The 19,580-nt window shown below is 39.4% G+C and overlaps 1 protein-coding gene across 2 annotated transcripts in view; it reads left to right on the forward strand.

Moving 5' to 3' along the window:
* LMBRD1 (LMBR1 domain containing 1) overlaps positions 1-19,580 on the forward strand; it is a 116,310-nt gene that overhangs the window by 86,290 nt on the left and 10,440 nt on the right. For both annotated transcript variants that reach the window (XM_059083830.2, XM_067011390.1), the window contains one exon: positions 1,302-1,380. In XM_059083830.2, the coding sequence (XP_058939813.1) occupies positions 1,302-1,380 (79 nt within the window). The remainder of the gene's footprint in view (positions 1-1,301; positions 1,381-19,580) is intronic.

The raw sequence follows: 19,580 nt of genomic DNA on the forward strand, positions 1-19,580 counted from the left end.
TGAGTCATGGCCGCTGAGCCTGTGTGTCCGGAGCCTGTGCTCCGCAACGGGAGAGGCCACAAACAGTGAGAGGCCCGCGTACCGCAAAAAAAAATAAATAAAATTAAATTAAATAATAAAAAATAAAAATAACACTGAATTTCATTACAGTAGTTCCTTAAATGGATCCCACGGTGCCAAGCTACTGAGCTGTATCTCAGCACTTTGCTAAAACTCCTAATATTTACTCTAAAATAATATTTTAAGTAAGTTTATTAATATGGCTCCCCAAAAAGTTTTGGTGTGCAGAAAATTATGTCTGCTCATTGGTACCATGAATCCCATAGGAGAGACTTTATAACTATTTTATTTGTACATAACTATGCTTTCTCTTAATATGACAGGGATCCTCTTACCTGTCACAATGATTCCTTGGTGTTGATCTTTCAAAAGCCAGCTGTGATTCCCAGTTTTACCTGGAGAGCTAGTTTGAATATTTTGACAGCTTAAAATATTTTGACCATATCTAATTCAGCCTTTGTTTAGTTTCCTTTTCCTAAAATATCTCTTGCTCTACCTTCTAACAAGTCAAATCAAATCTGTGTTTCAGGGCCCAGTTCAAGCCTTACTTTAATGGAGTTTTTCATTATTAATCCAGTCTGCCCGGGTTACTCCTTTATCCTGTACTTCCTCCATTCTTTCTTTACTTTAATATGTAATTAGGAACAAACAAACAAAATCTAGTAAGCACATCAGACCCTTAATACCATCCATAATATTGCTAAGGATCGAAAAGTTAGTTCATTGAAAAATACTAAGTAACAGTGCCAGTGGATCAAAGATAAGGCACGATCATAGTGGAGGTAACGAATGACACAAGTTTGGGAAACAGTGCTAGAAGTTCACCTTAGTCATTTTTTTCATTTCTTATACCTTTTATTATCTTCTTGCCTTATCTCCTGCACCTGGTTCACTAGGTCGTGCTTATAAAACATTCTTCTATGAATGAATGAAATAACGTCATACTTTTGCATGGATGAATGATATTCTTGTTCCACAGTGGAAGAATAAGTAGGCTGTTTCTCTGGGCAGAAGCTCTGTTGTTCAACACAGGGCCTAAAGATTGTTGTCGGAAAGCCCTAATGTTAAATTTACCCTAAATCTTTTTTGTCTAGTTGCAATTTTATGTAATTTACATTTTAGAATATTAGCTAGATGTAGTTGAATAGAAAACAGTATAAAGTTCATAAAGTGATTACTTTTTAATCAGAATATATTTATTAATATACGATTTGTATTTTAACTATATTTTCATCTTTCAGAGCAATATAACTTATGATGCCCGTAAAGGCAATTTGACCCTTCCTGTACCAAAGAGATGTGATGCAGATGCCCCTGAAGGTAAAGTAGCTTTTATCACCCATCTTAGAACTTATAGCTCTGTAAGAAAAGATGTGTCTTGCATTTTGGTGTCTTAATCATTTGATGCATTTGTTTTAATATGTGGTGACAAAGGAACTTCTAGCAAGAAGACCTTGGTCTCTTCAGTAGAATATCTTGGTAATTTAATGATTTCCATTAGGGAAAGTGTCATTACAAAGTAGTTATTTTTGAAGAACAAAACGTAGTTATTATTTATCACGTGTACTAGTATATTGAGAAACATTCTAAATGTCTTTTTTCATTGTTCTTAAAAATTTCGGGAGAGTTTTGGTGGTATCTGCACTTTTTAGGACTGAGACCAAAAGTACCTATGACCTAGAACAACTTTTGATCCATCCAACTCTAGTTACTTTAGTTAATAATAATAATGTTAATGATGACAGTGATTAACTATTAAGAACATGTAATTGTGTTTCAGACGCTGTGCTAAGTATTCCGTGTGTATTCTGACAAAAGCTCTGAGATCCTGTGCTCTTAACCTCTGTGAATTTTGAGACAATCTTTTTTGTTTTCTGTTTTCTGTGTGCTAAGATGTTTTCCCTTTGAATACTATAGTATGCTGTCCTGATTAAGGATCCTAAATGGATTCTTTCAGGATTCGCAAAAAAAATTTTCTACATTTGTCTTCAAAATGCTTTTATTTCAGGGTAAAATAATATGGCAAATGTAGTATATTTCTTGATAAATCATTCAGGGGTACTTTTATGGAAAAGATAAATTTGGAGTTTTTTACCAGGGTCACCTCTGGAATGTGGTAGAGTAACAGGAATAGGTACAGAGTCCGGGGTAGCCCAGTGGAAGAAGTAAGGAGCTCTACGTGGAGATCACTGTGGGGTGGTGGTCTTCAGAAAGCACGGCTTCAGAAAAGGGAGAGCAGAGCTGCCTCTCAAGGTGAATGAAGAATTTACCTGGTACGTGCATCAAGGGGAGGCTGTTCTAGGCAGAGGAACAAAATGCTCAAACGTAATTCGCTTCAACTGTAAAGTTTTGTGTTCCAGCAAGTGTAAAGCACTGTTACTGTTTTGTTGTTTTGATTCTGGAGGGGTGTGGGTTAGAGGGAGGGAGAAAATGGGATTGCAGAGTTAGGACTCAAGACCCAGAAGGCCTTGGAAGTGTTCTAAGCAAGGAAGTTGAACCTGTGATCTGGTTTGTTTTCAGTAACTTTATTATAACAGAGAGAACGGGTTGGAAAAGTTGAGAGCAGAGCGTAGAAATCGGCTGGGAGAGGCTGCCGGCAGGGGCTGTGTGCAGTCATGCAGGAGAGATGGTGAGAGCCTGGAGTAAACAGTGGTCTGGAGGGTGTGAGATGCAGAGAGAAGCAAGAGGATTTCTGCTTGCTTGGGTCTGAAGCAGTGGCAAGGCCACAGAATATTCTAGAATGGCCCTCCACTTACTGAGGAAGGGGGTAGATTTTGGTATCAGCAAGCTGAGTTAAAAATGGATACTAAGATTACAGAAGAAATGTAAGAAATGATTAGTTGACTTGAGATGTCTCACAGACCTTGAGGCGGAGGTTTCGTGGGCACTTGGATATTTACATAATGAACTCAGAAGGTAGAGTGTGGAGTGAGGAGACCGGAGCTCGGAGGAGGATGGCTACCCAGGGGCAGACGGGTGAAGCAGGTGTGGGGAAGGAGACTGCACAGAGGCAGTGGAGGCGAAAGCCAAGTGCAGTGAATAAAAAGCGATCTAAAGCCGTGACTGAGTTTATATTCTTCGCAGAAATTATTTGTGGCGATTGAGAGGGATTGGATGGAAACTAGAGCAGGCGTGCGGGGTCAGGGGAGAATCTTTGTTTTTTTCTTTTTAAATGAGGAGAGACTTCAGGGATGCTGGAATGGAATTAATGGAGCAGGAACAGTTGAAGAAAAATAACAGAAAGGATGAGTGATGGGCCAGTACCATCCAGTTCTGGAGGAGATGGTATTTAGAACATCAGAGACTGAATGCTTTAGGTAGAAGGAGGGATACCTCTTTCTCTAGAGCAAGGAAGTAAGCAACAATATGGACTCAGTAGTAATTTCTTAGGGTGAACGGGAAGTTCTACATGATGGTCTCATTTTGCCATGAAGTTTAAGTTCAGCTGTCTGCTGAGAACCGTGTGGGCCATTGGGTACAGAACTGAAGAAAGCGGCAAAAGTTTTGACTGGTGAGGAGAAAAAGGACCTGACTGAAGATAAGCTAGTGATAGATGAGCGTGTCAAGGGCCAGGGATGAAGTTATCTTTCTATATCTTTGTTGAGCAAATCTCTACAGCTGGTACCGTTCTCCATCATTGCCTAGGCTGTCTGGGAAGGTGGGTTGAAGGACTGAAGTAGAATGGTAAGCCAAGGACAAGCTAAGAGTGAGAGAATGAGACCTGCCGCAGAGTCCAGGGTGTAAGGGAAAGAAGGGAAGAGACTAAAGCTGGGAGAAAAGAATAAATCAAGAGATGAGATGGGAAAACAGACATGAAGAAGAAATAATAGTAAAAGGTTTCTTTTTTTTTTTTAACATCTTTATTGGAGTATAATTGCCTTACAATGGTGTGTTAGTTTCTGCTCTACAACAAAGTGAATCAGCTGTATGTTTACATATATCCCCATATCTCCTCCCTCTTGCGTCTCCCTCCCACCCTCCCTATCCCACCCCTCTAGGTGGTCACAAAGCACCAAGCTGATCTCCCTGTGCTATGCGGCTGCTTCCCACTAGCTATCTATTCTACATTTGGTAGTATATGTATGTCCATGCCACTCTCTCACTTCGTCCCAGCTTACCCTTCCCCCTTCCCGTGTCCTCAAGTCCATTCTCTACGTCTGCATCTTTATTCCTGTCCTGCCCCTAGGTTCATTAGAACCATTCTTTCTTTAGATTCTATTACAGGTTTCTATTATAAATAAATGTGACTTGATTTTCCAGCCCTACTTTTGTAATGAGTTTAGTCCCAGGGTTTTTACTTTGAAATGTACATACACACGTCACAGTAGGGTTGATAGTTGAAATGCTTTGGGTTGTCATTTTTAGCTCAGTGAAAGTAGAATGAAAAATTACTGTTGAGTTGATTTGTAATTTTTTTTAAGAGGGCACTGATCTTGAAGATCTAAAATAGGTTCTGTTTCTTAAATTCTTATAGTAGTATTGAAACCTTAGCAGAAAAACATCAAAATTTCAAAACTAAGTTGCACTGGTAAAGGGCTTTAAAATGCCCTTATATTGCTGAACTGAGTGAATTTTTATGTTATAGATCAGTAAGTTTAGTTAAATCATACCCTTGGCCATAACTTTTTTATGAATCACATTCAGTATTTTTCTTTTTCAGTCTAATTTATAGTGGCTTAAATCAGGGGTCCCCAGCCCCCAGGCCACGAACTGGTATTGGTTCATGGCCCGTTAGGAACTGGGCCGCACAGCAGGAGGCGAGCAGCAGGCAAGTGGAGCGAAGGTTCGTCTGTATTTACAGCCGCTCCCCATGGCTCACGTAACCGCCTGAACTCCGCCTCCTGTCAGACCAGCGGCGGCATTAGATTCTCATAGGAGCGCGAACCCTACCGTGAACTGTGCATTCGAGCGATCTAGGTCGCGCGCTCCTTGTGAGAATCTAACGCCTGATGATCTGAGGTGGAGCCGAGGCGGTGATGCCAGCGCCAGCCAGGGCGTGGCTGCAAATACAGATGATCATTAGCAGAGAGGTTTGACTGCACAGGGACCATCATAAATCAAGTGCTTGCAGACTCGTATCAAAACCCGATCTGTGAGTGGCAAGTGACAAGCTGCATCTGGTGGCGGGCTTTAAGTTGGAATCCGACACTTATTTTAGTCTGTGCCTGGCCTGCCCATTATTTTGTTTACCACTTCCATCCACGCCTCCTTCCTGCACTGCGTCCTTGTCTCAGTCACAGTTTTCGGTAAGCCCACAAGATAAACGCTGGGCACAATGGGTAAAACACAGACGTCGCTGGAGAGCTTCTTTGAAAGAGGGGAAAGACCCAGTGGTGAGGCAGAAGACACTCAAGACGGCCAACAAAAAGAAAGCTGCATTTAAAAGAAAATACCAAGAGTCCTACTTAAGTTACGGGTTCATTGCAACAGGTGAGTCACATTCTCCAAGCCCGCTTTGTATAATGTGTGGTGACTGGCCATCCAGCAAAGCCATGAAACCTTCAAATCTGCTTCGCCACACGGAGACCAAGCACCCTGCATTAAAAGACAAGCCTTTGGAGTTTTTCAGAAGGAAAAAACATGAACACAAAGAAAAGCAATTATTGAAGGCCACCACCTCATCAAATGTGTCTGCACTGAGAGCGTCATTCTTAGCGGCTGACTGCATTGCTGAAGCTAAGAAGCCCTTTATATTGGGTGAAGAGTCGATCCTGCCAGCTGCTAAGGCCATTTGCCATGAACTTTTAGGAGCAGCTGCAGTTCAAAAGGTGACACATGTTTCTCTTTTGGCTAGCACCATAACTAGATGAGTTGATGAAATAGCAGAGGCTACTGAGGCACAATAGTTAGAGAGGATTAATGAGTCAGCGTAGTACACAATCCAGGTTGACGAGTCTACTGCTGTTGACAAGGCAACAATGCTTGTTTTTGTGTGATATATTTTTCAGCAGAGTGTGCGTGAGAATATGTTATGTGCACTTTTGTTACCAACCAACACCACAGCTGCAGAGCTCTTCAAGTCTTTGAATGATTACGTATCAGGAAAGCTGAATTGGTCATTTTGTGTTGGTGTATATGCATGGGTGGAGTGGCTGCCATGACTGGATGGCTTTCTGGTTTCGCTCCTTGGGTCAAAGAGGTCGCTTCTGAATGTGAGTCCATACACTGTGTCATCCACAGAGAACTTCTGGCTAGCCGAAAAATGTCACCTGAACTTAACAACATTTTGCAGGATGTGATTAAAATTATCAAACACATTAAAGTACATGCCCTTAACTCACATCTGTTCACGCAGCTCTGTGAGGTGATGGACGCAGAGCACACACATCTTCTCTGATACACAGAAGTGAGATGGCTTTCTAAAGGTAGATCACTGGCCAGAGTTCATGAGTTACGAGAGCCTCTCCAGAGATTTCTTTTAGAAAAACAGTCACCACTGGCAGCACATTTCAGTGACACAGAAGGGGTCGCAAAACTTGCTTACCTGTGTGACATATATTCAACCTGCTCAACGAACTCAACCTGTCACTTCAGGGGAGAATGACAGCTGTGTTCAAGTCGGCAGATAAAGTGGCTGCATTCAAAGCCAGACTGGAATTATGGGGACGATGAGCGAACATCGGGAATTTTGACATGTTTCAAACATTCGCGGAGGTTTTGAAAGACTGAGCCAGGGCCTTCTTGCTCCCAGCTGGTGCGTGATCACCTATCTCACCTTTCAGAAGAGTTTGAGCATTACTTCCCAACCACAGAAGACCCCCGAACTGGGAAGGAATAGATCCGTGAACCATTTGTGAATAAGCCAGGTGAATTGACTTTGTGCATGCTAGAAGAGGATCAACTGCTTGAGGTCACAAATGAGGGTGGCCTCAAAAGTATTTTTGAGACAACTTCAAATCTCCATACGTTCTGGATGAAAGTCAAGGCCGAATATCCTGAGGTTGCCACAAAAGCACTGAAAAGCCTGCTTCCATTTCCAACATCCCATCTCTGTGAAGCACGGTTTTCTGCAGTGACAGCCACCAAAACGAGATCACGGAGGAGACTGGACATAGCTACACACGTCGGGTGTCACTGTCTCCCATCAGCCCCGGATGGGACCGTCTAGTTGCAGGAAAACAAGCTCAGGGCTCCCACTGATTCTGCATTATGGTGCGTTGTATAATTAGTTCATTATATATTACAGTGTAATACTAATAGAAATAAAGTGCACAACAAATGTAACGCGCTTGAATCATCCCCAGACCACCCCCCCACCAGTCCATGGAAAAATTGTCTTCCCCGAAACCGGTCCTTGGTGCCAAAAAGGTTGGGGACCACTGGCTAAATTGACCTCCTTTGAACTGTCAAATGTTTTTGTAAAACATTTTAGTTGACTTATTCTTTGAAATTTTACCTTGCAGTACAAAAACAGACCCTTTAGGTTTATGGCTTTATTTTTCCCAGTATTTTTTTGGTTCTCCAGCTAATCTCTGAATGTCAAATCTGCCTGTGCATACTTGGAAGAGGATGGCAGAAATATGACCATTGAATTTGGGGTGGCGGGTAGAGTCTTTAAGAGAATACGTTACATAAAAATGATGAGGGACTCTAAGAGAACTCTCCTCCCCCAGATTCAAAATTAAGATGGCTTTGGGGACTGCTGCTCATAAAGAAGATATTAATCCTACTAATTCATATAGAAGGAGATGAAAATTATTGAGTTTTAAATGTTAAAAAATTTTTGAAATGATGGAGAAAGATGAAGGAGCAGGTTAGAACGTGAGATTTGATGCATACGGGTGGGGATAGGGTGTCAAGTGTGGTGACAGAGTCCATTTACTGCACACTAGGAAACGTCAGCATGCAGAGGAGAAACGCAATACTATTACTTGTGACATTTTAGTGGGCACACTGACTAGAGTAGATAATACTGTAATAGAAATAGCCCATAAGGTACTTGATGTCACCTTCGTTATGTCCCTTTTGCAAGTAACAGAATTTTGGAGAATGATTTTTAGATTATGAAACAAAAATTACAGTTTAGAGTGTTATACTTAAAATTATTTTTGAGGAAAGGTAATCTCCCTAGAAAGATGTTAAGGCAGTGATTTCTAAAAATACATATATTGATCTCTTACCATTATTAAGTGCATTTTATAGACTTGTTTTTCTTAAGTAATATTGCATTCATATATGAGGTGGTCTGGCATTTATTAAATGTTATAATGTTTGAGAGTCATCTAAAAATAGTTAAGGGTTTTTGTGTTTAAAATGATCCCTTAAAGAATAGGATGATTTAGCAGATTTATAAAGAATGCCTATCATACTATGTTCACAAAGTTACCTTAAAACAATATTACTTAATTTACCCTTACAGGTAATGCATTGTTTATAAGTTCAAAGTGAGTCAGCTGAACAAATTAGAAATCAAGTTTTAAATTTTATATGCTAATATGACAAAAGGACTTTTATTTACATTCTTAGTTTCACGTTCTTTAATTGCTGCTTAATCAAATAAGCATTAATACACAGACAACTTATATGTCAGTGTGAATAAAATAGTTAAAACAGACACAGAATTATGAAGAGTAACATAAATACACAGAAATATTTGAGCCCCAATAGGAAGATGAATGATCAGTGCCCCTTTGTGGTCAAACAGAATAGAGTACTGGGGTAGATTCTGGGAAGGAGAGAAAGCATCAGAGGAGACACATATACCACAGTCCCTGCCTTTGGAAAGCAAACAGCCTAATGGATTTGGATATGAAAATAAATAATTGTAATAGAAAAGTAAATAGCAAGCTATAATGAAATTATAGACAAAATGTTATGGGAAGGCAAAAGGGGCTAATGGTTTTCTCTGCAGTGTAACTTTTTAACTGGGCCCCAAAGCATAAGTTAAATCCAAATGAACAAACAAAAAAACTGCAGGCTATTCCAAGCAGAGAAGGAACCTGCATTAATAAGGCATAAAAACAAATCTACGTGGCATCTTACAGAAAAAATAAATTGTGGCAGGAGCATTGACTATTTGGGAAGTACAGTAAGGGATGAAGCAAGATAATATATTTCCAAATGATCATTTTTTAAAATCTATGAACCCAAAGTCTTATTTCTGCCATCCTATTTAATTACTTTATCTTTCCTTGGAGTAAACTTGTGTTGTCTTATTTGGACATTAAAGCAACTGGAAATGGGATGATCTGTATAAATCAAACTGGATTTTTGTGGATTATTCTGGTTAAGTATATTTGTTAATATATATAGCCAGCCTTAAAAAATCATCAAACGATCTATGGCTTTAGATTTTAGCTTTAGGATATAATTTTACTAGGACAAATGGTTAAGATGACTCGAGTTAGCTGATGATGCTAAAATAGAAACTGATGTGTTAAACTTTAAACTACGTGAATTACAAAAAACTCATTTAAAATTAAAGAGCTAGGGCTTCCCTGATGGCGCAGTGGTTGAGAGTCCGCCTGCCGATGCAGGGGACACGGGTTCGTGCCCCGGTCCGGGAGGATCCCACGTGCCGTGGAGCGGCTGGGCCAGTGAACCATGGCCGCTGAGCCTGCGCGTCCGGAGCCTGTGCCCCGCAACGGGAGAGGCCACAACAGTGAGAGGCCCACGTACCACCAAAAAAATAAATAAATAAATAAAATTAAAGAGCTAAAGCAGGGCTAAAATTACATATGTTAAGTACAAAGAGAAAAGTAAGAATTATTTTGAATAACTAAAGATAATGTTAGAGGAAAATCAATAAAGTAAATGTGCACTGATATCTTACTTTAGAAAGTAGTTGAACACTAAGTTCTGGAGTAAACAAGCCGATTATCAAGGAGTGACTCAAAATACATTCTCTGTAAATAAAACGTGTTTACCAGGCTGTTTTGCTTTTGTCAATGATAAAAGCAGGTTGACTTGTTTTCTCAGAACCTCAAGTACCTATCCTTCTGCAAACTTTTATCTAAGATATTACGTCAGTTGGAGGTAGAGAATCTTTTCCCGCTCGTTTTCTGTATTAGAAGTATAGAAATGGAAATACAGGCTACAAAAAGACACTTAAGTTGTAAACAATTTTTAAAATATAAACTAGAATGTTAAAGCAAAAAAAGGGAACTTTAGTGAAGCCATCCATCTAACTGGTTTAATACCCCTTTTTTGCAGATACAGTTACTAAGGCCCTAAGAGATAAGTTAAAAGTCGATAGTATGAGACTTGGGACTATAATGGAAGTGTCTGGATTCCAAGTCTCGTTTTTTCTACATTTCACATTTTTGTGTTTTGTTTGCATCATCTGTCCTTTAATTTTAAAAACAAAAGGGTGTTACTGCTTTTTTAGTATAATGGAGACAGTCATTTGAAGTCACGAGGAAATAAAAGTCACAGGCGATACAAAAGAAAATCAGAGGTCAAAGAGCTTAAATCTAGGTTATTTGAGAAGGAAACATGGGTCTGGACAATGAGAGATAAACAGAATACTAAAGCATTACAGGATCCAAGATACTGCTGTGTGCAGAGATCGTTCGTGTGGATGCTTCAGAGAGATATTTACCAACTAGCCAATCTTAAACCTTTGAGGATGCAATTTCAGTTAGGGTAGCATGGGCTGAAGTATTAGAGAATTAAGTGAAAAGATTTAACTATGAAGAAAACTCCTTTCTGAATTTGTTTTTTGTTTGGGATTTTTACCATGCTTTCTAAATAGCCTTAAAAATCCCACATATAAGTGGCACATGGACTGAAAGCATGAGGATATTGCTGAAAGTTGTATATGAATCTAATTTTTAATATGATACCATACAGAAGTACATTCAGGAGCTTGCCGTTGGCTAATGCCTCTTGACTCTTTTTGCAAAGTGAGTATATTCTCTTTTTTTTTTTTTTGCGGTACACGGGTCTCTCACTGCTGTGGCCTCTCCCGTTGCGGGGCACAGGCTCCAGACGTGCAGGCCCAGAGGCCATGGCTCACGGGCCCAGCCGCTCCGTGGCATGTGGGATCTTCCCGGACCGGGGCACGAACCCGTGTCCCCCGCATCGGCAGGCCGACTCTCAACCACTGCGCCACCAGGGAAGCCTGAGTATATTCTTAATTCCACAGATCTGTTTCCCTCATTCATGCAGTGAGGGAGAACATGGGGTTCTGGTTTGAATATTGTGGGTTGAGTCCTTTGTTGAACATCCAAGTACAGATCTTGAGTTGGCAGTTGAGTTGGGTCTGGAGATCTGGAGAAGTTTATTCCGGGCTGGCTGGGGCAGGTGGGAAGGAAAGCTGTGAGGCTGGATGTGAGATCACCTAGAACGTGAACTCAAACAGAGAAGAGGTGCGAGGGTGGAGCTCTGTGGCCGTCCCGCTGAAAGAAGAGCAACCAGCAACAGAGAACTAAGAAGAAGGAAGATGAGGTGAAGGTAGTTTCCTGTAAGCCAAGGGAAGAGTGATCAACCATTTCAAGCAATCAAAAGGAGAGACATATTTAAACAGATTATTACAGTAGGAAGAGGGGATGCTGCAAAAAGAGGAGCTGACTGTGAGATATTTGCAGGCATTTCAGAGACCAGGCATGAAAGGGCTTTTCTTTTCTAGGGAGGAGTAAGCAAGGCCAGAAGGAACCAGCTGTAAGAGTGGGCTGACATGGGATGTTTTTCCTGAGGTCAGCCAGGAGGGCTGGCTTAGGGAGGGCTGTCTGCTGGCTCAGGCTGAGGGTAGGGCAGAAAGAGGTCCTTTGGGGGCCTGGCGAGGGAGGGAAATCAAACTAAAGGTTACTCAGGTCAAATCAACAAAACCTTTTGTTCTGATTGATCAGTGGGGACAAACAGCTTAGCAGATCTTTCATGAAGGAGAGACAGAGTATAGAGGGCTGCGGTCTGGCTTCGTCCCAGGTAAACAAGGGAGGTGTCCACGAGTCTTCTCTGTGTCATACATTATATCCTTTTTCATACTAAGTCCTCAAAACCTGGTTTGTATTTTATACTTAAGGAACATCTTAATTCAAACACTAAATTTTCATTATCTAAATGAGAACGTATATTGGTTAAAGTGAAGTATAGTTCTACCAAAGCACTGAAGTTGTTTAATGAAAGAATATTTTACACTGCTTCAGTTTTTAGTTTAAATTAAATTAATTAAAATTAAATACAATTAGAAATTCAGTTCCCTAGTTTCAGTCTCAGCCATGTTACCAGTGGCTATTATATTTGACAGTGAAGGTCTAGGGCCCACGTGAGTGGTTGGCATCTCATAGGAAATGCAGCCTCTTACAAAGCTAAGCCCCTCCCTCTCCTAAGGATGGCAACATCGTGTGAGGGTGAACCACAAGTAAAGTTAAACATATTACTTGCAGAAAACCGAAAACAAAGTTGGCCTTAGTGTCAAGAACAGGAAGGAAGGAATCACATTCCTAAGAAATTGTAGCCGCAGACTAGCTCGTTGGAGATTTGCAGGCCAAATGCACATCACCAGAGTGAATTTGTTTCATTGAAATTTCTGGCAGTGCGGTAGGCACATGGTGCAAGTAAATTTAATCCTCCTTAGAGGAAAGTACCATAATTCTTGGCTTCACGGAATTCCCACAGAGGAGTGCAAGTGAAGACATCAGAGTCAAATATACAAGCACACAAGGAATCACAACACCATGTAAGAGAGCTAGAAGAAATAGCAGACAGCAGAAAGAGACTTGCAAAGCCCTGATATTGGAATCACCAACACAGATTATGGAACAGCTAACTATGATGAAAGGAATAAGACCAGATCAAAATATTGGCAGGGAACAACAAAGTATTAAAAAAGAATGAATGAAACCCTAGCAGATTTGTAAATGAACCAAATACAATGTTTAAAAATGAAGATAACAGTAATTGAAATTAAACTCTGTTTAGAAAACTGCAGATTAAAACCACAATGAGGCATCTCCACTTACTGTTTCTTAGCTGTAAGAGGAAAAGTAGTAGGTGTCATAGCACATCTCAGAGGAAAATGGGCACACGCCGTACCGGGTGAACAAAAGTAACATCATCCAGGGGCAGCACGGCCTGTGCCTCAGGATGTGACACCCTGGGAAGAACGGGGAACAAGAACCAGATCCCGAGGAAACAGTAGACAAACCCAGACTGACGACTGACAAACATGGCATACTGGCTGTGTGCTTCAGAACTGTCAGCGTTGTCAAAGACCAGAGGCTGAGGGACTCACAGGTTCAGGGTAGTCAGCCGACCCCAGAACGCAATGGAATACGTGGTCCTGGATTGGATCTTGCACTAGAGGGTAAATGCACTGTGAAAAATACACTGGGATAAATGACATGTCGAAGAATGGACTGTACAGCACATTTTTTAAAATAGAATCATTATTAAAATTCCTAAATTTAATAGCTGTTCTCTGGTTATGTAAGAGAACATCCAGCTATTAAAAAGTGCTCTGGGGCTTCCCTGGTGGCGCAGCGGTTGAGAGTCCGCCTGCCGATGCAGGGGACACGGGTTCGTGCCCCGGTCCGGGAGGATCCCACATGCCGCGGAGTGGCTGGGCCTGTGAACTGTGGCCCCTGGGCCTGCGCGTCCGGAGCCTGTGCTCTGCAACGGGAGAGGCCGCAGCAGTGAGAGGCCTGCGTACCGCAAAAAAAAAAAGTGCTCTGTTGTTAAGAGGTTAAATCACATGATATATGGTTCAGAAAACATAAGTGTTTTCTGATAAAAGGGAGGGAAAAGAACACATGAGAACCACTGTACACCACCAGATGGCTAGTATTTTTAAAACTGACAGTATCAAATGTAGGCCACGATACAGAATTACTAAAGATAACCACTTCTAATTACCATTTGGGGGGTATTATAATTACATTATTTATATAGTTATACATTACTTGCATCCTTTTAAAAATTTACACTTCTATATATTATTTTTCTTAAATTCCAAAAAATTTAAATTGATATGCCCAGTGGTTCAACATGATGAATTTTGCCCCACAAAATGACAGAACATATTGTGAACATAAGAATTAGTGAATACAGTGTATGCTATCTGGTAATTCCCTAAGCAATTTAGATTAAAAAGTATACTTTCTTGTGCAAGTGAGTTGATCTTTTGTGTTTACTTTTAGATTTGAATCTGCTACAAAATAATTTGTCTCTCACATTTTCCTGTCATTTCTGGTATAAATTTCTAGCATCAAATAAACCTTGGTTTAATTATAGGAATATTAAGCTGTGGAAAATGGGTCATTCTTTGACTAGGTTTACAGAATCTTTTCCTTTTGAGGCTCTGCAAAAGGACAGTTTAAATCCACAAAGAACATAATAAAAACTCTTCAGAAATTAAACCTCTAAGGGCACATAATACTTGAAAACTTGTTGAAGAATTTTTTCATATATTTAAATAACCCACCAATTTACATGCAAAGATGGTATTCTATGTTTGGTTATATAATCCAACTTACTTAAACAATTTAAGATATTTCTATAAATTTCTCACCTATTTTTAAAGATAGAGCAATTTTTACACTTTCTTATGTTAAGCATTTGCTCAGAAAGCTGTGAGTGAAACAGGAGGATTTTCTAGTCAAAGTCACTCCTTATGATAGTGTCAGAAACCTAGTGCCTTCTCTCTGGATATTTTCCATACGTACTCCAACTCTAGCATCTTATCCATTCCAGGGCACTCTCTTGTTAACAATTCATAGTAGACTAAAGTTTAAACCATTCCCAAATGCTGCTCTGTAAGTTTTAAAAGCTTTTTAATCCCATAAGATGTGGGGAACTGACACCAACATTGTGTTGCTAATGCTCAACAATTCTGGGCACAGACGCATTTCCCTGCCCCTGCGTTAAGTACCAGTTAAGTACCACCGAGGACAAACACAAATGGTTGACAATTCCTACTGTGAAACAACTCCAATAGCTTACTTACCAAGATGAATTGCCCAAGAAGACTTGCTTCGGATTTTCTCATTTCACTGCGTCAAAACCTATGTCACAAACGTAGCCCAATTCTAGCCTGTTTCCCACAGTGTCTAAGACCTTGATTAAAGTGGTCCAACCCAGCCCCTTAAACCTTATAGATACTGTTTGCCTTTGCCCTCCTTGATCTCCCTCACTGCAGTTAGTCTAATAAATGTAGCTTTACTAGATCAATGAGGTTTTCTAAGTCATGTTTTGGAGACTTGACAGTTGACAATAAATAAGCCTAGTTATTCTGGATAATTTAAGGGGTATTAATAATTTAATCAATAAATTCAGAATCTTAGATTTCCATTCCTATCTTCTAACCGCTATCTGGATTATCTATACCAAAATGCATGTCCTGCCAACCCCTCAAACCTCAATTCCAAGGTTGAACTCCTTTCCTTCCCTCTTCCACTTAGTTTCCACCTGTCACCCTCATCTCATAGGGTAGCAGGAGTTGTCCTCTGCCTTTTGTGTGCCCTAAACTATTTACTCAGAAGGAAATCTTGAAGTCATATTTGCATTTTCTTGCTCCTCCAATACTAACCAGTTTCCACATCCCACCAAGGTTAAATAAAAAAATGGCAAACAAAAAGAAACAACTTGGGTATTTACCCATCAATGAGGATACTTGAAATAACATTACATACAAGGTAATGATACAGCTTTATATGTTTTGACAGAAAAATATTTACCATATTTTTGATGATGGAAGAATGTATGTATTATCTCATGTTTTATGCTTTTGTGCATAAACTGTGTAGCAGTCAGTCTGCAAGTTCACAAGGATGGTTCAGCATACTTAACATCAATCAATGTGATACACTGCATAAACAGAAGATGAAACCACATGAACATCTCAGTAGATGCAGGAAAAGAAATGCAACATCCATTCACGATAAAAACTCTTACCAAAGTGGTTATAGAGGGAACATATCTCAACCTAATAAAAACTATTTATGACAAACTCACAGCCAAAATAATGCTCAACAGTGAAATGCTGAAAGCCTTCCCACGAAAATTTGGCACAAGACTGGTATGCCCACTGTCACCTCTTCTATTCAACATAGTATTGGAAGTCCTAGCCACAGCAATCAGACAAAAAAAAGAAATAAAAGTTACTCACATTGGTAGGTAAGAGGTAAAGTTGTCATTATATGCAGATGACACGATACTATATTTAGAAAACCGTAGAGACTCCACACAAAAACAACTAGAACTGACAAATGAATATAGCAAGGTAGCAGTATACAATATTAACATACAGAAATAGGTTGCATTTCTTTACACTAACAATGAAATATCAGAAAGGGAATGTAAACAAACAATACCTTAAAAATCACATCCCCCAAAATAAAATACTTAGGAAGACCTGACCAAGGAGGTGAAAGACTTACGTGGTGAAAACCATAAAACATTAATAAAGGAAATTGAAGATGATTCAAAGAAATGGAAAGATATCCCATGCTTGGCAGAATTAATAATGTTAAAATGGACATACTACCCAAAGAAATCTACAGATTTAATGCAATCCCTATCAAATTACCCATGACATTTTTCACATAAGTAAAACAACAAGTAATCCTAAAATTTATATGGAACCATAAAAGACCCAGAATTGCCAAAGCAATCCTGAAGAGAAAGAACAAAGCAGGAGCTGTAACCCTCCCAGACTTCAGACAATACTACAAAGCTACAATAATCAAAATGGCGTGGTATTGGCACAAAAACAGAATATGGATCAGTGGAGCAGAATAGAGAGCCCAGAAATAAACCCACCACACCTGTGATCAGTTAATCTTCAGCAGGAACATACAATGGAGAAAAGACAGTCTGTTTATCAAGTGGTATTGGGAAAGCTGGACAGCTGCATGTAAATCAGTGAAGTTAGAACATTCCCTCACGTAACACAAAAACTCAAAATGGCTTAAATACTTGAACAAAAGACATACCATATAACTCCTAGAAGAGATCATAGGCAATACATTCTCTGGCATAAATTGTACCAGTGTTTTCTTAGGTCAGTCTCCTAAGGCAGTAGAAATAAAAACAAAAATAAACAAATGGGACCTAATCAAACTTACAAGATTTTGCTCACCAAAGGAAACCGTAGACAAAACGAAAAGACAGCCTGCAGAATGGGAGAAAATATCTGCAAATGATGCGACCAACAAGGAATTATTTTCCAACATACACAAACAGCTCATACAATTCAACAACAACAAAAAACAACCCAATTGAAAAATGGGCAGAAGACCTAAACAGACATTTCTCCAAAGAAGACATACAGGCCATGAAAAGATTCTCAATGTTGCTAATTACTAGAGAAATGCAAATCAAAACTACAAGGAAGTTCCACCTCACACAGGTCAGAATGACCATCATTAAAAAGTCTACAAATAACAAATGCTGGAGAGCATGTGGAGGAAAGGGAACCCTCCTACACTGTTTGTGGAAATATAAACTGGTGCAGCCACTATGGAGAACAGTATGGAGGTTCCTCAGAAAACTAAAAATAGAATTACCATATGATCCAGCAGTCCCACTCCTGGGCATATATTCAGATAAAACTATAATTTAGAAAGATACATGCACCCCTATGTTCATAGCAGCACTGTGTACAGTAGCCAAGACATGGAAACAATCCAAATGTCCACCGACAGATGAATGGATAAAGAAGATGTGGTACATATATACAATGGCATACTCCTCAGCCATAAAAGAGAATGAAATAATGCCATTTGCACCAACATGGATGGACTTAGAGATTATCACACTATGTGAAGATAAATCAGAAATAGCAAGACAAATACCATATGATATCACTTACATGTGGAATCTAAAATATGACACAAGTGAACTTATCTATGAAACGGAAACAGACTCACAGACTAGAGAACAGACCTGTGGTTGCCAAGGGGAGGGGGGTGGGGGAGGGATGGAGTGGGAGTTTGGGGTTAGCAGATGTAAACTGTCACACACAGGATGGCTGAACAACAAGGTCCTACGGTACAGCACAGGGAACTACATTCAATATCCTGTGATAAACCATAATGGAAAAGAATATAAGAAAAGAATGTATATATATATATATATGCATAACTGAATCGCTTTGCTGTACAGCAGTAATTAACCCAACTTTGTAAATCAGCTCTACTTGAGTAAGAAAAAATGTGTGTGTGTGTGTATATATATATATATATATATATATATATATTATATATATATGTATAATATATATAATATATATTAAAAAGTCGGGCTGTACCTTCGGGAAACACGATGTGGAATAAAGAAATAAATATTCACTGTTTTTTGTTGTTGTTGATAAATAGCTTTTATTCTGTAACTAACGAAAAAACACTGTTAAGCCTTTTAAAGGATGAAAACAGTGAGAGACCAGATAGTGGCATGTGTCTGCCCAGTAGCTATCGATTATAGAGAAGACTTTTTTTCCTTCCAGTTTGTTGAAAGGTAGCAGTGGGGAGGATAGTTACTGAGACTTTGAAAAAAATGTATTTTTTTTCTTTTGACCATGCCGCAGGGCTTTGTGGGATCTTAGTTCCCCAACCAGGGAGTGAACCCGCACTCTCAGCAGCGAAAGCACAGAGTCCTAACCACTAGACCGCCAGGGAATTCCCTGAAAAAATGTATTTCTCGAATTCTTGGTAACATCTTTTTCCCAGAATATGAAATATTTCTTTCTACTTGAACTTCTGAGCTTCCAGGAGATTTTATAAGTCAAGGTAACTAAGGAGTAGTGCTCAAGTACTTACATAATCACTAACAATGGATTCAGGTGACTTTTTTTTACCTACCAATACTTTCGCCTGTAAACAAAATTTAAAAATAAAAAAAAATAAAATAAAAATTTTTTTTAATTGAAAAATGTATTTTGCAGGAGAGACTTCTGTTTAAAACTAGTTTTATTAAAGGAGTTGCTTCACTAGTTCACATTTGATGTTTGGTATACAGTTATAAATAAAAAGCTCATTTTAAGGAAAGCCAATTTTAAGAGGCTGAAAATGAAGCTGGTCAAGGAGATTTCCTTAGAAACTTAGCTGTATGGCCTGAGGTTAAAAAGGGACACTGATGCTTTGTGATGACAGTGACAGTATTTGTTAACGTCTCCTGTGGTGCTGTGTGCCCAAGTGGGTGGTCCATAAATGTAATTTAAGTGAAAATGGTACCAGACTCTTTCTGTGTGGATTTAAAAGACAGGTTTGAATATGGACTTTAAATTTAATACCTCCTACCCCACGTTAAGTGAAGCTAATTAATTTTAGCTTTCTGGAATTTTGTAACAAGAAGATCCACTTCAGGACAATATATGTAACCCTTTCCCTCAGACTCAAGCACATGGGGCCTTTAAAAAAAAACACTATATGGTGTTTTTGTCTTATAGTCTGCAAATTTGGAGGTGGGGATGGGAAAGTTAAGGACAGTTAGATTTAGTCTAAAGATGAGGGGAAGTCAGGTCACCTAGAATTGTGATAATTTTGATAGCCTTGTTTAGAGAGTTATCCTATTTATTTGAGGAATACAACAATAATAACAGCCTTTGCAATTTGAACACCTTTGGAAGATATTGACATATCATT

This window comes from Kogia breviceps, chromosome 13 (genome assembly GCF_026419965.1).
Source record: "Kogia breviceps isolate mKogBre1 chromosome 13, mKogBre1 haplotype 1, whole genome shotgun sequence".
NCBI lineage: Eukaryota > Metazoa > Chordata > Mammalia > Artiodactyla > Physeteridae > Kogia > Kogia breviceps.